Here is a 17,085-nt window from a genome sequence, read left to right as displayed (position 1 = left end):
ATTTTGGAGATCCTTTAGTTTATTTTATCATTGCTTCTGGGATTGGAAATAACCTGTTTATATTGCATTTCACCGTTAATTTGCCTTAAATCCAAGATGGCGGTCGCGTCCTTAATTTTGGCGCGAACCGCGGTAATTGTTTTATTGTTACATTGTTTATTCTTTTAAAGTTTAGTTTATGTAATTATTATTGTATATTTTGTATGATCATTCCGTTTTGGGCCGAAGACCTTAACTGACGTCTTTGCGTGTCTTCACCCAACAGATTCACCGTTTACAGATCTCAATAAATCTAAAGAGCTACTATCAGACTTGCCGTTTCATGCCCGTACTTATTCCAAGGGTCACATAGATAAAGTTGTTTGGGGGTGACTCCGCCTACCCCTTTTGTGAGGTCAATCGAGGCAGACTTTGCCTCGATCACACATCAAACACATGTACGTGCAAGTACATGCAAGTCCTTGCAAGTCCTAGTCATGAGTTTGTACGTTTCGAAAAAAGGTTTATTTCTTGCATTTTTCCCGCAACTTCGACCAGGTGTATTGCTGCTGGTGTATTGCTGCTGGAGGCAGCAAAACAACTAAAAATGGGGTCAGTTTGCAAAGTGGTACGGTCCGACGTCTTTTCCAGCGCTGTGCAGCAAACACTTTGAGCCGTCGTGCTTTAAATATCGCGCCTTGATTGACATAATGAACAGCGCCCTCTCGGGTCGGGCCAACTTTTAAATTTGTTAATAAAATGGAAACTCAATTTTTAGATCCTTAGTTAACGGTTTATTCATATTCTACTCATCAAAACACATATTTAAGCGACAAAAGCTTTATTTTGAAAAAATACCACTTCCAGGTGACTTTAAAGCAACCCAAGCCACATAGTGCACCCTGATGGGATTTGAACCAAGGTCCCATAGCTGCAAGGCAAGATACCACTACACCAACCTGACCGCCCAACATGCAAAAGGCCGAGTTAAAGTCGGTTGCGCGATGGTCGGGCGTAGAAAATCTTGACGTGCGATCATAAAAAGACACGGTTTTTAGGCCTCAATCTTAGGATTGCGCGCAAGATTACCTTCGCGCGACCATCGCGCGACCGACTCTAAACCGGCCTTTACTCAGCTTCCCTTGACTGTACTATCTACTAATACTACAGTATTTATACATAATGGTTTACCTGGTAACGAGCCGACAGTGATAGCATCTTGAATGACTTCAGTTGCTCAGGAACTGCTCCTGCGTTTGAGCTTAATGGAACAGTAGCTGCGAAAATGTCAAGCGACTAAATATTACACACTTGTTGCAAAGATCAGCATAACATCTGGGAAAAAGGTTACAGTGACAATGGTCGACCATGTACATACACTGTAGGCTTTAATAAGGGAATCAATGTGTGGTAAAGAGGTTTTCAACTAGTGGTTTAATCCCAACGAGGCCTGGTTCTTGATCATTTTACCGAGACGAAGTCGAGGTAAATTATCAAGAACCAGGCCTCGGCAAGTTTAAACCACTAGTTGAAAACCAATTCAACACACTTTGATTCCCCATTCATAAATACCTTTTCAATAAAAAAATCAACACTTTTTGGTCAAAAAGTAAAATAAATGCAAAAGTTAAAATTTTGCAAAGATTTCTTTCAACACAACATACACCCCTCCAGCTATGAAATAAGGAACGTTGTGACAAAGCCGTTGAAAAAGATTTGGCTGACATGGTGAATGGTTTGTTCAGAGATGCAATCCCTGATGATAAATACAATGAGCTCGTCAAGAAATACAATAAACCTGAAAATTGTGTTGGGCTCTCCAGTGTACGTGTAAACCAGTTGGTTTGGGACATTATTCGACCGGAGTCACGGTCTTTGGATGTTAGTAATGACTACATAGAATCTCCAATAAACTTCAACTTCTAGTTTCGATTAATTATGAGATTTTTGTGTGCTATCCAACTGATGAAAACCACACCGACGTTGCACAAAGCTGGTGTCACACACAAAGTTTGTCTCTTGAAGTATTGTCCTTACTGGCCACTTACCGAGTGCATAATGCAGTATTGGATTGGAGACAGCCGAGTTCATTGCAGCTACTAGAAGTAGGGCACCATCACTGAACACAAATCAACCAAATCAAATACACTGTTATTTTAAAAATCCACATTTTGCTCATCACTGAAAAAAGGGAGAAACAGTCAAAAATAGTTAAAACCATTTTCTGCTGACAGTTTCTTCTGTTGTTAACTATACAGTAAGTGATAAATTGGAAAGCAGGGTGGGTCATTAGCTTAAAAAATGGAAGACAATTAACAAAATAATACTTTTTTTTTTTACTCCATTTAGACTCCTCTTAGACTCCATTAAAATTCAACACCAATAATTACAAAGTGATTACAACATCAAAATTTTATCCCACAATAACTACTTATATGAACTTGTTTCAACGATTATATGCACAGTATGCTCCAAACAATTTTAGAAGTCACTGTTAATCTCCACGCTCACATAACAAGGAAGAAGAAGTGTCATTTGTTACTTTAATACATGTTTCAAAGCAAATAGAAAACATACAACATTCATTTTTGAACATCCGCTTTTATGGCTAAAGTAAATTTGACTTCTGAAAATAATTTGTCCTCTTGTAGCGTTTGCACCACATGATCATTTCTACACTGTATCTATCAGTTGTGATAGTTCCGAGAACCATTGGCAACTTGGTTCTTCAATATTAGTAGGCTCTAAATTGTCTACTGGAGACAGGTTTTCCACCAAGTAAGTGTTCGAAACAATATTTTGGATTAAAATGACATAATAATTCACCCAAAGCAGTTATACGGGATTAGCAACAGAAGAATCACTCTGAAATTTAAAGTTGCTGACTTAGTTTTTACCTCACGATTTGAACATCCAGCATCCATGCCTTAATACTGTCAACAGCTGAAGAGCCCTGCAAAGAAAATCGGATAACAATAACAACCCTTGTGGCATTTATTGTTTAGATTTATTTCATTTAATAACTCTGGTTGTAAAGCCAAGGACTCTCATTAAAGTGACCTCAATCACTTACCTAGCCAAGAACCCCATGGAGAGAAGACAAAAGCCGTGTTCGCATTGGACTAACATTTTACCGAGACATTGGTTAACATTCCAAAAGGGGAAACTTACCAGCGTCCGCACTTGGATTTATTTGACTCGGGTAAACTAACCGAGACCGTGGGTAAACTAACTGAGCTGGCCCCCTGCGTAACATTGAATAGTTCGATAATCACGAAAACATTATTCTTCCATGACAAAACATGTCAGCTTCTTCGGGCCACGGACGGAGGGGAGATTTAACCGAGTCGTCGCGTCCGCATTGGACTTTCTGGCTCGGTTAAACTGACCTGGTCAATCTTCCTGGGCACCTTTGGCTCGGTTAAACTATCCATTCGGGTCGGGTAAGTTACCTGGGAGGAAAACTTCCTGGGCTGTTCGCATTGGACTTAAAATGGGTAAGTTACCCATTGGCTCGGTTAGTTTACCCAAATAAAGTCTAATGCGAACAGGGCTAAAGAATCAAGTTTCAGTTTTAGATGTGGGAGGAAAACCCCCAGAGAATTATTCCAGGGAAAACCCACACAGTCAGGTAGGGACTTCCAATCCACATAGTGTCCCGGTGGGATTTGAAACAAGCAGCCGATCTCACGAAAAGCTAGGGTTTATCCTATCTCGAGTTAGGACGAGTAACCCGTCCTAACTTAGGATGGGTTCAATGCGTCCTAACGTCTATGGATATGGAACTGAACTCGTACTAAATCCTAAGATTAGTCCTAAGTTAGGAAGAGTTTGGTGAAATCAACGACAGGGTCGTAGAGGTGGAAGGCAAGGAAAGATACCACTAGGCCAGCTTGACTGGACAGCAGAACTTTTTTATCAAAATGTTTTTCTTAAGCGGCTACACAGTTTCTTAATGAGCTTTATAAAATCTTGTATCTGTTGGGAATTATTTATAGAGAGTAAACATTTTTCTCACCAATTCTCTTGCAAACTGCTTCTTGATCATGCTACCAAGTTGTATCTCCATAACCACCTACAAAACAAAAATAATTTGCTTTAATAAAAATGAATGAATGAATGAATGAATGAATGAATTATTTATGCTTAACCTTCCGTTTTTTACTAAGCGCACTGATGAGTTCACTGATTTTCAAGGCTGTCATTCAGATGTATACCTTGTCTAATTTTGGCGGGTAATTCAAACTTTGTTCTTCCTTTTCCCATGTGGTTTATTTGGCTACATTATTACAGACTTGCTGTTCACCTTGTGTAACTGACTACTTTGATATATTTAAATGGTAGTTTTTTGTTTTTGTTTTTCACATTTGGTGGTTTCCTGCAACTCAGCAGTGTGCATGTATACTGTGCAATTCAGTCCCTGGTCTGCAAAGAGTGTATCAAGCAACCAACCACTATAAAATAACTGCTAAAAACCGAAGGTCAAGCATAAATAATTCATTCATTCATTCATTCTTTCATTCATTCATTCATTTTTATTGAAAAACCAACTGGCAGCACGAAGCTGAATAATGTGGCATTACAAGATAACAATATTGATAAAAATTGCATAGATAAAACACACAAAAATTGCACCACCGCGGGGTTCATAGGAACATTACAGAAGAAGACTATAAAAATAAAGTAAAAATAAATATTAGATAAACCACTAAAAGACACTTAAAAAATGCACAGGGTGTTGGGGGAACCCTCTTATACACTGAAACCCCACTATGGAATAAACCAGCTAAAAAAGAGAAACCCTAGCAGTTAAAAACCGAACAGAGGACAAAAACAATGATGGCAAAAATGGGAAGACAAATTTGATAAAACAGATAAGATGTACAAACAAATACAGGATGTGGGAGACCATCATTTATGAGGGCAAACTATAAGCATTGAAAAACAATTTTTTACAACCCCCACGCACACCAATAAAACAAAAGCAAATATGGAAGCTCCAGCCTAAGAAGATTGGTTTAAAAGTTTAGTAAGGAATGGAATTGCACAATTGCTGTAACGCTTAGTCCTATGTTTAGGCACCATATATGCAGCAATTTTCCACAACACTAAGAAAAGAAGAGGTCAGCTGAGAAAATTACATATAATGCATGAATGATGTAAGAAGTGGTAAAAGGTTACATTGAAGTTTTGAAAAAAGTCTTTATTACAATTCAAAGTACATAAATCGAATTGTCACTGAAACTTAAACCACTCCAACACCCTCCCCTAGTCTGGTTTTTCCCTGAATTGAAAAAGCCCAGAACCGGAAAACAGAGTGACCATGCATTATCTGGGTTGTGTTAGCTCTGGGTTATACAATGGGGTTTAAAACAGTTCAGATCTTTTCAAAGGACTGGACAAAGTACAAAAGTGTTAGCATAATAAGTCATGAGACTCAAGTGAACCCAAGGATGTATCTAGATTAAACATGGTGACGACGAACTTTCACCTTTTTTTTCCCAATGTTCAGAGCCAACTCTGAGATAATGAATTCCTAAACAAACACCACCCACGTTTGCTGAAATATCACAATAGTAATAATACTATTGGACACTTAATAAAGCGCCGGTATCTGCCGCAAGCGGCGCTACTCTACAAAAGAACAACTAGAAGCAAAGAAAGTAGCAACCAACAAAATAAGAAAATCAACTTAACAAAAAGCTTCTCTATGAAAATGAGTTTTTAAACTGTTTTGAATATGTTGAGTGATTTGGAGAGTTTCACAGTGTCCAGGAGGGAGTTCCAAAGCTTTGGTGCTGCGCTCTGAAAACTTCTCTCCCCCCATTGGTGTTTAGTTGTTTTTTCCTGGAGGAGTTTGTGTTTTGTAGATTGTAAGCCACGATATCCTGGGGTGTATATCTGCACAAGATCACTTAAATATGCTGGGGCATCTTCTTGTAAGATCTTGAAAATAATGAGGCACAGTTTATATTTAACCCTTTGTTGGATGGGGAGCCAGTGCAAGCCGGCTAGCACTGGTGTGATGTGTTCCGTTTTCTTGGTGTAAGTGAATAGCAGTTGGGTGTGTTAACAACTAGCCCTGATGGGACTTCAGTGTGTTACACAGCTTAGAGGATTCCAGCCTGGGTTAGATAACACTAGGGCCCAATTTCATAAAGCCTGTAAAGCACAAAAATCTGCTTAGCATTAAATTTATTCCTTGATAAAAACAAGATTACCAAGCAAATCTTAATTTGTTGCATATTGCTTGTTACTGGCATTCAGCTGTTGTTTGCTTGTCCTGAAAATCACGTGGAAATTTGGTTGGTAATCCTGTTTTTATTTAGGAAGAAATTTCATGCTAAGCAAATGTTTGCGCTTACAGGCTTTATGATATTGGGCCCAGGTTATTTCTTTAAGCAGAAAGCACCTCTTAACCCTGCCAAGAGGGGCCAAGACCCAATGCCTTAAGTGCTACCACTCCTGATGTCCCCCTACATTTCAAGATACACTGACGCCCCTGAAGAAGTGGTAAATCAATGGGTCCCTCCAACCCATTGACTAAAAAGAAAAAATTCCCTACCTTTTCTGAGCCAGGTTCAGTGACAAGCCATTTCTGCAGGACATCTTCTTCAAGAACCAAGAGGACTCCTTGTCCATCCTCTTCCCCTCCAGCTAGCACTCTCTGCAATGTCTGAGATCAGACAAGATAACACAAACTATGAATTGATCAAACTTAGCAATCTGAATTAACGTCGTCCGAAGTATAGCACTTGTCACACTATTCTGTTGCACTCAAAAACCGCCAGCCCTTTGACACTTGGATCGCTTTTCCCCTGATCTACCCCAGCAACTTGGCATTCCCTTGGGAATAGCCTTTCCTGCTCTGGTCTAGGAGTAAGCAATAGAACCCATTGATATTCCTGAAACATGCAACCCAAACCCTGTGGAATTGGTACCTAGGTGAAGACAGTGTGAAAGCGCAAAGAGGTAAACTCCCTGGACGCTCTCCAGGGCTGTATTCCATAAAAGGGACTGATGTTAAAACCAAGTAAACTACTAGCATAATAACAAACCCCAATGAAGTTCAAGATGGTGTGCTCAAATAATGATCTGATAGCTACTATCAAGTACCTTTCAGTTAAGTATCAAGAACAGGGGCCAATTTCATAGAGCTGCTTAAGCAAAAAATTTGCTTAAGCACGAAAATAGCTCGCTTATTTTACACATGTTACTACATTGCCATACATTGCTTGTGATTGGTATTTAGCTGTTGTTTACTTAGCATAACAATTGAGTGGAGTCTTGGCCAGTAATCTGAATTTACTAAGCAAGGATTTTTTTGCTTAAGCAAAATTTTGTGCTTAAGCAGCTCTATGAAATTGGGCCCTGGCAAATACTAAGGTGGCCAAGTACATTGTAGTGGAGTAAAAACTTGGGCCATCAAGTATGAGTAAGTGTCCGAGTACCAAGTATTCTGATATCTGAGTACTAAGTCAAACTTTGAGCACAAGTCAAGCAAAAGAACAAGAATGAGTAATATATAAACAAAATCACAAAAAAAAAATGTCCCCTCTAGGTTCTAAACGATATCGTGCTTACACAGGTTGAGAATACTGAGAAATGTTGCACATGTATAGAGGCCTACACATGGGGTGACGGTGGGGTAAAAGGTTCCTCGTGAATTTCCTGGGGACTGACTCTGTAGTGAGAACAGGGCTATAAGTAAAATATCCCTAAAACTAGCACGGTTCCCCTTATAAATAAAACATATATATATATGTGAAAATTGTTTGAACTCTCCCCCTCCACAGAAAATAAGATTTTAATTTAAAATGAAAAACAATTTGGGGTTAATCATAGAAAAGGATATTGACACAGGCCTAATTGGGCTACACGTTCTGTTAGTAGAGCGCCAGCACGACATCCCGCTCTAGTAATTTTGTCTTTGTCAACCCCGAATTAAACTTTTTGCTTTGTTGATTGTGTAGATATTAAAGGGTGGCTCGAAGGCATTTAGTTGCACCAGTAGGGTAACAGGTACTGTACATGCAGAGTTGAAAACACTTTCAGGTTTGTACATTATGTAATTGTGTGCTTAAGGTTTAACAGCGAAATTGTTTGTGACAAAGTTGACTGATCATCACGTGTATATGTAAGGCACACAACTCTCACCTGTTTTAAATTAAGATGTAAATCCTTTTATTATACAGACTGGTTTCTTGGAATGTTTTGGATGCTAATTTCCTCATGAAAAGACCCTCCATGACTGTGTAAATTTGTACTTTAACCTTTGTACAAACCAAGGACGGTGCACTTAAAGGTACTTAGCAGTATTGGTAATTACTCAAAATAATAATTAGCATAAAACCTTACTTGGTAACGAGTAATGGGGAGCTGTTGATAGTATAAAACACTGTGAGAAACGCCTCCTTGAAGAAATGTTTTTTTCTTGAGAAAAAGGTCATTTCTCACTCGAATATTACAAGGCTTCAGGCCTAAAGATTTTAAGTATTTTTTTTGGCATACATGCATGTTAAAGGCACACAAATTCGTAGGGTGTTTTTCTGTCATTATTTTCTTGAAACTTTGAGGACCAATTGAGCCCAAATTTTTAACAGGTTTGTTATTTTATGCATATTATGTTGAGATACACCGAGTGAGAATACTGGTCTTTGACCATAACCAATAGTGTCCAGTGCCTTTAAAGGAAAGGGTAAGAGACTCGTTATATTCTTTTTATGTTTCCTATGGACTGCAGCAATTAGAAAACTGTAATATCTATATATTTGAGATCATCCTTTATTGGCTGTTTAATACCAGATTGCTAATTTTAAAAACTTACAAGCAATTACTTTCTTGTTAGCTTCTTCAAGTAGGATTATTCACTAATTATAAAGTTGTTACCAGTACCAGTCCTCCAGATAGAAAAATTCCATCTAAAATACCGTAAAAGTCAATATAAAATTATATTGTAAGAGCACCCCCCCCCCTTCCCAATACACACGCAACTTAAGTTATAAGATGGTCATGTAAAGAAGTCACTTAGATGCAACAAAATTTTGCAAATAATTATGTTTCTTAAAAAAAAAAAGTAAAATTAGATTGTTTGGTATTCATTTCAGCCCTTTCCGGAAAATGGTAAGCTAATTAAAGAAAAGCAACTACTGGTTGATCAATGAACTCAAACAATTCTAGACACTACATGGGCAAGTTCGATGTAAAAAACTGCTGTGAAATGCACAGAAAATGTTGTTTAATACACTTTTTAGATGGTGTGGTAGGATTTATTGACTATTTCAAGCACATTCTGAAAGATTAAGGCTTTTTAGGCAATAAAGGGTTCTAATGAATAATTCATAAAGTACACAAGGCTTGATGTTCATTGATCTTATGATTAAGACTTGTACCTGGATTTAAATGAAAGACAGTCATACCATCTGGAAGATATGAGTCATCTGACAAACATGTCATGCCATGCAAGAGTTTGTTTGTTAGTCGTGAACACCATTATTGGTATTATTTCACAATAAACAAGGGTATTTCACAACTCTGAACACAGAACAAGTCCTCCTCCTAAATCCTAACTATTTTAACTTAAACTTTCCACCATGCAAAGCTTCAAATCCTACTTATTATAACTTGAATTATTTGTAAAAATGTACAGTAAACTTTTAAATTACTGTCTCCAAATAAGACATTTTAACTACAATTTGGACATGCACTCAGCATATCTCATATTAAGTTTTACTTTCACAGTCAAACTAGTGCAGGAAAAAAATCTCTTAAAGGAATGTTACAGAATTGAAAAAAACAGAAATTGTGAAGATCACAGATTTACATAAAAACTTACATGGTCTAATGATGATGATAGTTGAAAACATCCCTTGAAATACTTCTGTCTGAAATGTCATATTTGATGAGAAATAAATAATCTAACTTCGCGTTTGGAGTTTATCGCTCGGTGAGCGTTTTATTGATTTTTATTTTGGCATCGATGCAATGCAAAATTTGTAATCGGTTTTTCACTATTCTCTCGTGACCCAGACAGTCGATCGATCTCAAACTTCAACAGGTTTGTCAGTTTATGTATATGGTGGATTACATGAGTGCTTACACTGCCAGCAACAGTTTTGTTAGCAAAAACCAATTTTGTAATATTTCTTTAAAGGCAGTGGACACTATTCGTAATTACTCAAAATAATTATTAGCATAAAACCTTACTTGGTAACGAGCAATGGGGAGCTGTTGATAGTATAAAACATTGTGAGAAACAACTCCCTCTGAAGTAACGTAGTTTTCGAGAAAGAAGTAATTTGCCACGAATTTGATTTCGAGACCTCAGATTTAGAATTTGAGGTCTCAAAATCAAGCATCTGAAAGCACACAACTTCGTGTGACAAGGGTGTTTTTTCTTTCATTATTATCTCCCCAATTTGATGACCGATTGAGCTCAAATTTTCACAGGTTTGTTATTTTATGCATTTGTTGAGATACACCAACTGTGAAGACTGGTCTTTGATAGTTACCAATAGTATCCACTTCCTTTGAATCTCCTGCCTGTAAATTCTAAGTGGGGTATTCCAGGACTTATGCATACATGTACCTTCCAATCACCATAGGCAGTAGGAACCTCAAATTCACTGGCTTATTTCAATAAAGCTTCTTTTTTTTTTTTACTTTTTTTTATCCATACTGGCTTTCTTAAAAGTTAAGTTGCTTTTGTGCAATGCTATTGTCTGTAGTGTAACTAAATGCACAGTGGTTTCAATTAAATGGCCCTTTAAAAAAAACAAGTTTGTGTATGTGTTTATAGTTTAATTGAAAGTGTTTAATTTAAAAAATTGTAGTTTGTAAAATCTGGAAAAAACCTGGGTTTCATTTTTTTATTTAAAGAAAGAAACACCAGCAGACTATTGAAGGAGATGTCCACACATAATTTAAATCTACAGTTTAATTTTCACCCATGGTATTAAATACATGGTACAATTTGTCAATTATTGACATTTTCCAAAGGAGAGGGGAATGGTTTAAGAAGTTCCAACAAAGAACAGCAATCCACCCATGAACCGTTGACATATTCACATTTTAATGTATTCATAACACATGATGGAAAGTTCCTTACTATGATGTAATGGTCATGTGCTTCTTTATGAATACATAACCACTGTTTTCATTTAGGCTTAAAAAGAGAACCCTGTAGTGTACCAAATATATTAACAAAGGAACACGAAGGTCTTGCAATACTATAAATACAGGGCTGACTTGCACATTCTTTGTATTCATTTTCTGTGAGAGGTTTGTGGTCATTTATCTGCTTGAACGTCCAACAAGATGAAGACTGTCGCTGCCTTGTGCCTGATTGTCCTGGCTGCTGCCAGCTTGACCAATGCTTCATGGGTGCCCAAACGAGGCCCTTGCTACTGCCTGCCGAAACGGTTTCAGGTCAGAATTGGTAAGTGGTGTATAATGTATTTTGTTTGGTAGTAACACCATTATGTGTATCTAAGTTGGGTAGATTTAATGTCCTTTCAGAATTCGAGAACACGCCGGCACATTAATCCTTTGTTCAACCCAAAGTCATTGAAGTCATGTGAAGACGTTTCACAGTTTCCTTGAGTCAGTTCAATAAATAGAGTCTACACAACTGTTTGGGATATTTCATAGTTTCTCTTTTGCCTGAATAACTCATTTTAAATGTCAATTCAACCATGGACCTTCATCCATGATTGAACGGACTAGTTTTCTACAATATAATTGTAAAAATGATAATAAAAATAATACTACTACTAATCTTCTCCCAACGATGACTAGAGCGAGCTAGTCGAAGCATTAACCCCAATTTAAGAACTGACTCCGCGGTAGTACAGTTAATCCTGATCCTATAAGCTAAAGTAGTAGTCCCAGCCTATTTTCTATACCATCCGCCAGGGTAATAGTTACATAGCAGGACAGTTCTTTTCAGAGCTGAGAAGTCTCCCGAACTCCCAAACATATTCCGCGGTAGTAGAATAAAGCAAGACAGTTCTCTAAGAACAAACTCTACCTGGCAAGTAGATACACACATGGATACACACCAAATTGATACCTCACCATGCAATGCCTCAAGTCCTAATATAACAATCATTTATAAAGCGTATTATGAATCACAGATTCCTCAATGCGTCTAAAAAAGGAGTTTCAATTTCCCCCTTTTTTCTTGAAATCCAGCTTCAAAGGTGCTGTTGAATTGTTGGCCTGAAGTATGTATTTGAGCAGTTTTGCGTTCATTTTGTTTGTTTCATTGTACTTTGTAGGTCAGTTGAATGGACTCGTCTACAATGGCTACCCATTCGAGCAAATAAACAGCATCGAGACTGCCATGGACTTCGTTGACGGGAAAATTGGACAGGAGATCTACTCCTACCAAATGGGAACATGGACAAAGGTGAAGACCATCACTGATGTCAAACAGGTACGAAAACCAACAAATATAAACAGTTGATGGTCTTAATGGGCATAAACCTGTGAAGATACGTGCACTGTAAAAACCATCTTTATCATCAAGGAAAATATATATGACGTGCTCTACAAAAATGAGTCGCTTGTCACACAACCCACTTTCCAGTTACAGGGCTGTTGAGTGATGGGAGGGTGCACAAAACTGAAGATACGTGCACAGTAAAAACCTTCCTTATCATCAAGGACAAAAATTAAAAATACACTTTCTGCAGGGCTCTCATTTACTACTAACCGCCAAACATTGTCATGTAGAAAAACTGCTTTGGGCTACGAAAAAATTACCCAACCCGGTCATAGATTTTTTCTTTCCAAAATGTGTGACTCTGAGTGACTCTGTTTAACTTGATTTGACCAAAAACTAGTTGTGAGTGTGACCATTAATACATCAGAAGGATAAAGTTCTGACAAGACGTGTTTGAAATTTGAGCTTAAATAACACTTCCCGAGTGCAAGTGGTAAAGACTGGTGTCCCCCCCCCCACCAGAAAAAAATGTAGTGTGTTAATTTATAAAGCTTAAAGACACTGTACACTATTGTTAATTGTCAAAGCCCAGTCTTCTCACTTGGTGTATCACAACATATGCACAAAATAACAAACCTGTCAAAATTTTAGCTCAATAGGGTGTCAAAGGTTTAATGCAAATAATTATTTTTAGTAATTGCCAATAGTGTCCACTGCCTTTAAAAAGATAATTTAAGTTTTGTGTTAGGCGTTTAAACCTCTTCAACTTCTTTCACTATGTATGATTATTTTCAGACTTTATTTTAGGACTAGAGTAACACAAAATGTTTGGGTGTTTTTATATTCGAATACAGCAAACAAGTGCACACCTCAAAACAATTGTAAATGACAATGAGCTATAATTGTCTTTATTTTCCAGGGAGTTACATACACCATACTGAATGGCAATTGCACCCAGACCCCAGCAATGGAGTTTGAACAGTGTTTATCAAGTAAGTTTATATCCTCATCAAACACCTGCAGAAGTTTCAGTTTCAAACTTGGGAAGGTAAACCCCAGAGAAACATTCCAGGGAAAGCCCATGCAGTCAGGTCACACTGAAAACCCAGTCCACATAGTGCCACCGGGGTCCAATAGAGGTGGGGTCCAATAGAGGTGGGGTCCAATAGAGGTGGGGTCCAATAGAGGTGGGTCCAATAGAGGTGGGGTCCAATAGAGGTGGGGTCCAATAGAGGTGGGTCCAATAGAGGTGGGGTCCAATAGAGGTGGGTCCAATAGAGGTGGGGTCCAATAGAAGTGGGGTCCAATAGAGGTGGGTCCAATAGAGGTGGGTCCAATAGAGGTGGGGTCCAATAGAGGTGGGGTCCAATAGAGGTGAAAGGCGAGGAAAGAAACCGCTATGCCAGCCCGACAGTTTGATTTTGTTTCTTCAGAACCTCTGAAGCTGACTTAAATAAAAAATAAGAATAATAGTGCCTTCTTATATAGCGCACATATCTGTCACTCAGTGACATTCAAGGCGCTTTAACATTCAGTATTTTCCTTCAAGGTATGTGGGACTACGTTTGAATTATGAGACCTACTCCTTTTACATAGCACCATGTAATGGTCTGCAAGGTGTTGTGGCGCAATATCCTACCAATCAAACCAGGAACACCAGGGCGAACCCCTTCTCTTTTCAATAAGTGCACTGGGTTCTTTTATGTAAGTTACATAACACACAGGACCAATGTGTGTACATGTATCTTGCCTTTTTCGTAGTCCTCAAACAGATTTGTGTAAAGGTGACATGATTATTTTCCGTTTCAGAGACTGCTCGTTTCGAGGATGATTTCTACTTTGGTGATCGCCAGCTTTTTGGCAATTCCTTCTCTGAATACTCCAACACTACCAGCTTCCAGGGCAATGTAACATTGTCTTTCACCAAGAGGGACTGCCTTCCCATCAGCACAAGTGCCTGGGGAACTACTGGCTCAGACCCTGGTAAGTTAACCATTCCTCAAATCCAAGAGGTTACTGCTCTAGCAACTTATTTATTTATTTCCTTTATTCACCCAGGGTGAGCCAAATCAGTAAAAAAAATGGTTTCCATTTAGGCCCTGCGAACAAACTAGCATGTTAAAAGTAAACAAAAATCACATGATAAAATTATGATATAAAAACTACGTAAATATTTACGAATGTTACGGAAAATTAAAAGCAATATAAACAAAAAATAAGAGTATAAAAACGTTACAAGAGTAAATTTTGGTTGGTTCGATTCCTGCTCTAGTCAATTGTTCATTGTTCAACCCCAAATAATTTATTTAAATTATGATCATGCACATTTACGGAGCATTATTTGTTACAACATGCAGAAATGTTTTAAAACTAATGATTTTTAAACTAAATAATCAAAATTTGAATTCCCTGGGTGTTATCTTTTGTCTTCGACAGTTATTCCAATCTTGAGCACATCTGGCTTCACTGATTTCAAGTATGGAATCCGTGATCGTGCATTCTGGTTTGACGTACCAGAAATTTGCACTCCGGTAAGATTTTTTCCTTTTTTTTTTTTTTTAAGACAATGTCAGATTTCTTTTATTATTTTCTCAAAGATGTAAGTGCGCATAATGTCAAATTTCTATCACTATTTTATATTATTATTTGATCGAAGATAAATGCGCACAATCCATTTTTTGAAAAACAACAAACTTTATTTCTACCCACTTTTAAGTAAACACACATCCACAGGCCTGATACTTCACGGAGGCAACGGAGGCGATTGCCTCCGTTGCCCCTTGCCATTGCCTTGGTGCCTTTGAAATGCTCCAGTAGAAATTTACAATTTCCTCATAGGGTGCCCTTTGCCAAAGAGAAAATGCCTTGGTGCCCTTGCCCTTTCAAAAACGAAGCACACAGCCCTGCATCCATATGTAAACAGTTCTTGCAGTAAGCAAAGTATTTCACATCCTGTATGTACGTAGCAGACAACCTGCGTCTAAAACTAAGCCAATTCAACCTGTGTACAGATCCTCGCTAACAACTTGTGTCTAAAAGTAATAATTTGTAGTGTCCAATTTTACCTAAAACCTTCATCCTGTTTAAAACTCATCAACGGTAGCATTGTGTTTAAATTATCATTTGAGTTGTGTTGGTTCTGACAAGAACCGTCTGAACCAACGCCACTCAAATGAGATTCACACATCGCAAACCTCACCTGATTTTAACCCCACCGTGCAAAGTTTCAAATCCTACTTAAAATACATCAAAACTGCTCTAAATAAATCTGTGATTCCATTTTAGTATCATTATTCTTGTTATTTTTCAGACTGAAATGCGATCTTTGGAATCTGTTGAATCTGACCCTGCCATGAAGCTGACCATGCTCATCAACTCACTGATTATGCCCAGCCAAGGCAACTAAACGGACAATCAATCCACTCCACAATTATAGAAAAATTACACTAACAATTCATGCTATTCGTCAATTGCATCAAACTAAGTTGTAGTGGTACAAGCTCTATTGAGATGTAATTTCAACTCGATCTCATTTCAAGAGGACGAGTTAAATTCTCAGTTCTGTTGACAACAATTTAAACATTTAAATTTTTAGAGATCCACTGACTTACATGTACAATGCATTATGTGTACCACACTGAAGATGAGAAGAGTATACTATTCAAAACATCAAGACAACACCAGCTCTTTTCAGAGCCAAGACTCCTCCCAAAAGAGATTTACACATGGTTGTACCTGTGAGTCAACTAGTATAGTTACTAACCTATAAAATAACCCACCAACAAATTCATAAATATATCGTCAAACCAATTTAATTACTGGATACAATTTCAGTTTCATTGGGATGGTTTGTAGTGGCACACTTATTTGCTTCGACCAACGTAATGATCCTGTCAGACATGCATTGATGCAAGACTGCAGAGCATATGAAACTTCATGTAGCATTTGAAACTTCATGTAGCGTTTGACAGTTTTCCATCATATTCCATCATAAGTTGCATGTAAGGTAACATGCATGCCTTGCAAAGAATGTTGACTGCAAGTTTGTGCACACTGAACTAATTCATTATATTGATGAAAATTAGTAGTTTGAATAAATAAACCTTAATTTCTACAGCAAACTTTTACAGTGTTTCTACAGTGTTTCTTTTTTACATGGAATTTATTTCGTCCCAGTGTGCTTTTAAGTGTATTAAGTGCAAGCCCCAATATCACAAAATCATTTAAAAAGACGTTCCCAAAGCTCCATAGTTTCTTGCAGAAATCCTAATAGAAAAACATGACCAGTTTCTTTCCTACGAGCTTCCAATAATCAATGCTAGTACTTGGTGGTTATTGTGTGCAATGACCAGAAACCTCCAAACAAACTACAATAATTCTCATGGTTTGTCTGATTTTGTTGGATAAGGTCTATGTATGTACATGTAAAGTGTACCTCCAAACAACCCACTCCTAGCCTGGGGGCCAGGCATACCATCTTCAGTCCAAAGACTTTGAGGTAGTGTTGCCCTGGACAATATAAAAATGTATAGTGTTTGACTCAAATTTGGACCCTGTCTTAAATTTGGACCCCCTTTTTATTTTAAATTTAGAGTTTGTTTTAACACAAACTCTAGGTGTTCGGTTTCCGGGAGTAAAAGCCTAGTGTACTTTGTGTGAAG

The 17,085-nt window shown here is 37.8% G+C and overlaps 2 protein-coding genes across 2 annotated transcripts in view; one reads left to right on the top strand and one right to left on the bottom strand.

Annotated features, from left to right (window-relative positions):
• The window catches only part of LOC139945536 (nuclear pore complex protein Nup133-like), a 45,739-nt gene that overhangs the window by 23,536 nt on the left and 5,118 nt on the right, over positions 1–17,085 (bottom strand). Inside the window, exons 7-11 of the mRNA XM_071942924.1 lie at positions 6,545–6,655; positions 3,998–4,054; positions 2,877–2,932; positions 2,028–2,098; positions 1,171–1,256 (exon numbers count right to left, since the gene is read on the bottom strand). Of these exons, the coding sequence (XP_071799025.1) occupies positions 1,171–1,256; positions 2,028–2,098; positions 2,877–2,932; positions 3,998–4,054; positions 6,545–6,655 (381 nt within the window). The remainder of the gene's footprint in view (positions 1–1,170; positions 1,257–2,027; positions 2,099–2,876; positions 2,933–3,997; positions 4,055–6,544; positions 6,656–17,085) is intronic.
• Positions 11,222–16,545, top strand: LOC139945546 (uncharacterized). Its single transcript, XM_071942937.1, has 6 exons — positions 11,222–11,416; positions 12,258–12,415; positions 13,344–13,416; positions 14,234–14,407; positions 14,861–14,955; positions 15,735–16,545. The coding sequence occupies exons 1-6, from the start codon at positions 11,296–11,298 to the stop codon at positions 15,828–15,830; spliced, it is 717 nt and encodes a 238-aa protein (XP_071799038.1). The 5' UTR covers positions 11,222–11,295; the 3' UTR covers positions 15,831–16,545.

Source organism: Asterias amurensis, chromosome 1 (assembly GCF_032118995.1).
Source record: "Asterias amurensis chromosome 1, ASM3211899v1".
In the NCBI taxonomy this organism is placed as follows: domain Eukaryota; kingdom Metazoa; phylum Echinodermata; class Asteroidea; order Forcipulatida; family Asteriidae; genus Asterias; species Asterias amurensis.
The sequence above is the reverse complement of the archived record's forward strand: the minus strand, read 5'-3'. Positions and strand labels throughout refer to the sequence as shown.

Coding starts and splice junctions, on each gene's coding strand:
- LOC139945546 (XM_071942937.1), top strand. CDS start 11,296: ATGAAGACTGTCGCTGCCTTGTGCCTGATTGTCCTGGCTGCTGCCAGC. Junction 13,417..14,233: donor GTTTGAACAGTGTTTATCAA/GTAAGTTTATAT, acceptor TTTCCGTTTCAG/AGACTGCTCGTTTCGAGGAT. Junction 14,408..14,860: donor AACTACTGGCTCAGACCCTG/GTAAGTTAACCA, acceptor TGTCTTCGACAG/TTATTCCAATCTTGAGCACA.